At 32.6% G+C, this 5,687-nt stretch overlaps 1 protein-coding gene across 1 annotated transcript in view; it reads right to left on the reverse strand.

Moving 5' to 3' along the window:
• The window catches only part of STXBP4 (syntaxin binding protein 4), a gene marked incomplete at its 3' end in the record, with an annotated part of 112,783 nt that overhangs the window by 35,368 nt on the left and 71,728 nt on the right, over nucleotides 1-5,687 (reverse strand). Inside the window, exon 11 of the mRNA XM_008585150.1 lies at nucleotides 2,728-2,817. Within this exon, the coding sequence (XP_008583372.1) occupies nucleotides 2,728-2,817 (90 nt within the window). The remainder of the gene's footprint in view (nucleotides 1-2,727; nucleotides 2,818-5,687) is intronic.

Raw genomic sequence — 5,687 nt, forward strand, 5'->3', positions numbered from 1 at the left:
ATTTTACCATAAACTTGGGCAGAGGAATTGCTTGAACATTACATTGAGTGGCAAAAATTCACTGTAATGTTGACAAGAGGCAATCTGCTTTCTGGTATATCTCAGCTCCTCCTTGTCTAAGAGGTGAAATGAAGGTATATGAAGATGAATATAATATAGCTATCTAATGAATATGCCATAGACTAGCAGCCAGGAGACTGCTGGCTCCTGTGCTTTTATGCTCTGGCAAGTCACCTTCACTTTTTGTGTCCTAGTTTTTTGCATCTGCAAATGGAAAACATATCTATTTTCATTTGCCTTTGCAAAGCAGAAGTAATATGAATTCTGCAGAAAGCCTTTAAGTTAAATAAAGCCCACAGTGCTTTTAAAAATCATTCTTGCAAAATAAAAATTAGCCATTGTCATGAAGTTATCTTGGTTTCATTTTTATTTGTGTCTCAGACATGAAGAATAGAGATGTCACAGGATAATGAAAAGTGATGAGACCATCTACATGCTCTATGAACTTAACAACCTTTGTCATTTTTTTGGTGTATATAGTATAATTAGAAAAACTAAAAATATGTTACCTTGAACGAAATATTTATTGCTCTGTACACTATTTTGTATAGCTTTTAAAAATGTTTCTCAGCCAATAGACAGGTTTGGAAGTAAAGGCAATTATAAAATGCAGAATTTGTTTTATCTGGGATTTTAGGTTTTGTCACCTTAGGATATATTTGGTTACATTTCAGGAACTTTAAATGTGAATCCTGATTTATTGAATGGCTCCTCAGGGAAGCCTTGTTTAAATGTTACATGAATAAGGCATCCACAGTTTTAAATTAAAATTCTAATAATTAATAGTAATAGTCAAGTAAAAACTGAAATATATCACTAAATTTAACAATCATAAACTTTAAGAAAGCTTATGGATAGCCTCTGGAAAAAAAATTTTTTTTTGACCAGTAGGGGATCGCAACCGTCGGCACAGTGTGGTCTGCACCACACTCAGCCAGTGAGTGCACCAGCCATCCCTATATAGGATCCGAACCCGCGGTCTCGGTGCTACCAGCGCCACACTCTCCTTAGTGAGCCACCGGGCTGGCCCAGCCTCTGGAAATTCTGGTGAATAACAGGATTTAATGTTTATGTAGAGATAAATTACAAAATGTTTCTTACCAACATGACTAACATTGGAGAAGTTTTCTAAGAGAATTTGAAGAAACAATCATCAATTTATTTTTAAAACTAAATTTTCCATCTAAAGTCTTTTACACCAAAAAATGTGGAAAAACAGTAGTTGCAGAATTATGAAAAGAAATATATAAAATACTCCTGTAGTAGTGAAATGCTCATATACATTTGGAAGAAATGTGAATTGGCAAAACATTTTGAAAGGGAATTTGGTAGAATATAAAATTTTATGTGTCCATATCCTTTAATAAAGCAATCCTACTTTCAGAGATTTATTCTGTGTATGTACTTGTACAATTGCCCACAGATACATCTAAAAAGCCATTGAAGGTGGAATTTTTTTAATAATGGAAAACTGGGAATTTGATGTATAGGAGAGCCACTCAGAAGAATATGGTGGATCTGTATACATTAACCTGAAAAGCTGCCCAAGACATAACTCTAACAAAGAGAAAGAAAGAACACAGGTTGTAAAAAAGTACGGATGTATGAAGCAATTTATGAAAAAGTTAATATACATATATACATTTATTTGTTTTTTTTTAACGATTTTTTTTAAAGAGTAGTTTTAGGTTCACAGCAAAACTGAAAGGTACAGAGATTTCTCATATGCCCCTGTCACGACATATACATTTATTTTTAAAAATATGATTGTCTGTGTAGAGAAACTCTCTGAAAGGATAAACAAGATATTTTAAACAATGGATTCCTTAGAGGTTGGAATTATAAAAACTAAGGTAGCAAGAAAATTTTTTCTTTTTGGTGTAAAGATTTTATCTTAAAATTAAATAATTAACAATAGAATTTTACTTATTTAATAAAATGATTTTTTATCTATATTCCTATGGTAAATTAATGGTAAATCAAGTAGTTATATTGCTTTTCTTGAAGATTTGGAAAATATTATGGCTTTCTGTAAAAATTAGGATATAGTTTAAATACAATATTCTATTAAAAACAGAATGAAACTATAGGAAGAGAATCAAAATATTACAGTATATTTAGGGTATGTGTGTTTTTTCTCCCTTGAATCATACTGCCTTAATTTCAAATTACATTAGCAAAACATGATGTCTCTTAAACATAGCCCTGCACATGGGAAAAAATGTATTTCCTAATGAACATCAGAGGATCCAAAATTGTCACGGTTTGCTTTTTTGGTTCCTTATCTAATTCTGTCCTTGCTGACAATGCGAGAGAAAAAAGGGGTAAGACGTAGCCACATCAAAGGCACGAGTAAATACCATTGTTCACACTAAATCTTACCAGAATATTGTGAAATATAAATACATGTGAACTAAAAAATTAATTCCCTAATGGCCAGTGAGCTCACTGGCTGAGCGTGGTGCAGACCACACTGTGCTGAGGGTTGTGATCCCCTTACTGGTAAAAAAAAAAATTCCCTAAAGGCCAATTGAAGAAAAAAATTAACATAAATATTTAACGTTAATATTCTTTCATTAAAAGTAAAAACCATAATACTTCAGAATACAACACAGAATTATTACTTTTTTTCTAGAGAAAACATAAGGAAGATAAATTGGAGTTTACCTTAAGCATATTCACTTCCTCCAAGGCATCATTTCTTTCATGCTTAAGCCTTTCCATTTCATTTGCTTCTAAAGAATCACAGGGAAGAAGCTGTCAATATTAAAATATAAGAGAAAAGTTATGCATTAGATGCTAATTATGAGAACTAACATAAAAATTCTTTTGACTAGTCTTAGGCTTTTGCATTCTAATAAAATTTAGCTTCTTACGTTGGAGTCATCCCATTAGATAAAACAGAATATTAAAGTAATCTGGGGATAATTTTATTAATTTAAACTTAATCTTACATTGTTACTTATAACAGAATTTAGATGCTTATAAAGTATACATACTCAGCTGTCACCTTTATGATTCTTATTTTAACAATATAATTTTCCTTAAAAGGAAATTCCAAGACTGTGTTTATAATGTCAAAAAGTCTTTAGGAGTTATTAACATAAACTCTATTCCCTAAAGACATTCGTTCTAAGAGCATGGTACTTAAGGATAACAAAATGCTGTATATTATCAATCAAGATGGTTTACATGAGCCCAGTAAAGTGTATTTATCAATTATGTATATGGTTTTTAACTAAATGAAATGTAAAGCAACAGCCAACTGGCTTAAAAAGATTCCTGCACAGAAACGGTCAATTGAAGATAACATTAACAATTCATGCACAAGTGAATATCAACAAAAAATAGCTGAGATGACAATTTCTCCTATGTCTAGCATGATATCTTTGACAGTCGATTATAAGGTAAAAAACAACGACAGTATAATCAGAGATAAAATCCAAGTATAAAGGCATCTCTATATGGAGGCTGTAAAAGAGCTTAAAAAAAAAAAGTACAGAAAATATAATGTAAAGGATTAAGTGGAGAGAGCAAATGTTATATAAGTATGGGCTTAAAGTAGGGCCCTTTAGATGGGAGGGGTGAATGAAGAATAGAAAAAGATAATAAAAATAATAATATCAGCCATTTAGTAGGAACTTACTATGTGTAGAAATATTGCTAAGGACTATATGTATTCAGTACAATAGCCTTATGAAAGCCCTGTCTCCATTTTACAGATGAGAAAATGAGCTTGGAAAGGTTAATAACTTGTCTAAGGTTTCACAGCTAATAAGTGATCATTCCAAGATTCCCACAGAGGTCTGACATCATGGTCTGTAATTTCTGCTAACTGTATAACAAAAATCATGGTGAAATGAATATGATAAACTGGTATTTGCTTTCCAAACCATAGGATAAGAGAAGTAAGAGTTATTCTTCAAGTTTGGGGAGAACTTTTTTTCCTGAATGTTACTGGTTCCTTTTGCCCTGCCTCATTAGCTTTTGGGTATCTGTGGCCAGAGTCCATAATTCACATGATCTCATATTCTTCACCTGTCTCAGTTACTGTTTCTCACAAGTATTGAACACATACACTTGTAAGAATTCATTTCTATATTGTTTTAGATTAGTTTTGAACACATTTTGAAATGTAACATTTCCCAAAGTGTGTTCCTAAGGACAATAAATAGTTTTGTGTAAAAGCAAAATTGGGTGATAGTGATGAAGAATTTAGAAAAAATTAACCCACTTCCTGCATGGCTTCCAACAGCCTTAATGTACTAATGAGCATTTGAATTTCCAAAAAGCAAATACAATTTAATAACTTGTCACGTTTTCCCAGTAATTTGACCATATTACAAAGCCCTCACCCCCTCACACTGCCACCTTTTGTACTAGCTCATGAAACTAATATCTGCAAAGCACATTCTGTGAAACACTGCTATTCAAAATTCATATGGCCCTATTGTATCTTCTTATCCTAAGAAGTAAAATAAGCAGGATTCAAAAACTTAAATTTTTATATAACAGAGTTATAATAATTTATTAAGAGAAATTATGGATGGGGATTTTAGGGATGTGATCATAAACTTTTGAGCTTAACATCATGGAAGCAAATCACGCATAAAAGAATCCATGATACCATTTTGGGAGGCAAAGTACTAAACAGTCAGAGAACAAATCATGACTTAAAAAAAAAAAGTTTTATAATCCAATTGCTATTTTGGACTAAGAAGCAAAAACATGTAGCAGAGAACTGGCCACAGATGTTAGTTGTTAATTCTTTGAAATGCCCCTTTGTGCTCACTCATTTTTTATTTTTAAATATAGTTCAATTCAAATATACTTCCACTGAGCAAGCAGCAAATGAAATGAATTGTTGCTATTTAACACCAATGATTAGACAGATGCCTTTCAAACCTACCTCCAACACTTGAACTTTATCTTCCTTACCTCGTATAAGCCGTTCCTGTCTAGCTCTCACAATACCATTTGTGATCCTAGGGCCCCCTGACTTTTGCAATACCTGGTAAAAAACATAGTAAATCATTTTTTACTCTGCTCTCTCCAGTCTCCTTCTGGATATACCAAGAGACTTGGTAGGTCACTGGACTGTGCTGACTAGGTCTGACTGCTCCACCATCATCCTTTTATTTGACGTATATCAGTTCTGGAAAGCTATTATTCCATCGGCTACATTCCCCAACCTCAATTCATCTTAAACAGCACTAAACAATAATCTCTGTTTCAGTCTAATTTTATTGATAAGGCCTTCCTTTAGAAACCCCTTCTATGACCTCCTTTTTTTATAAAATTGTGACTGCACCATCCTATTCACCTAAAAATTTCTGTGTATTCCCTTCTTTTCTCCTTCCTTTCCCCTGCTCACTCCTTTACTTCTTATAATCTGATTTATGCATCTTTCTTCCCATCTCCATATTTCTAAAATGATTACTTGCAATTTCACCAATAAAACTGCTATTTGACAGTTAATGCCCTCAGCAACTTTCTTTTTTTTTTTTTTTTCTTTAGCTCATGATTGATTTTCTCCATAAATTATTTTGGGCTGTTCTTGCATATCAAAGGCCACATAAAGAGTCATTGTACTGATTGTTAATGGCTCCCTGAGAATGAAGATATAT

Source organism: Galeopterus variegatus, unplaced genomic scaffold (assembly GCF_000696425.1).
Source record: "Galeopterus variegatus unplaced genomic scaffold, G_variegatus-3.0.2 Scaffold3472, whole genome shotgun sequence".
Classification (NCBI taxonomy): domain Eukaryota; kingdom Metazoa; phylum Chordata; class Mammalia; order Dermoptera; family Cynocephalidae; genus Galeopterus; species Galeopterus variegatus.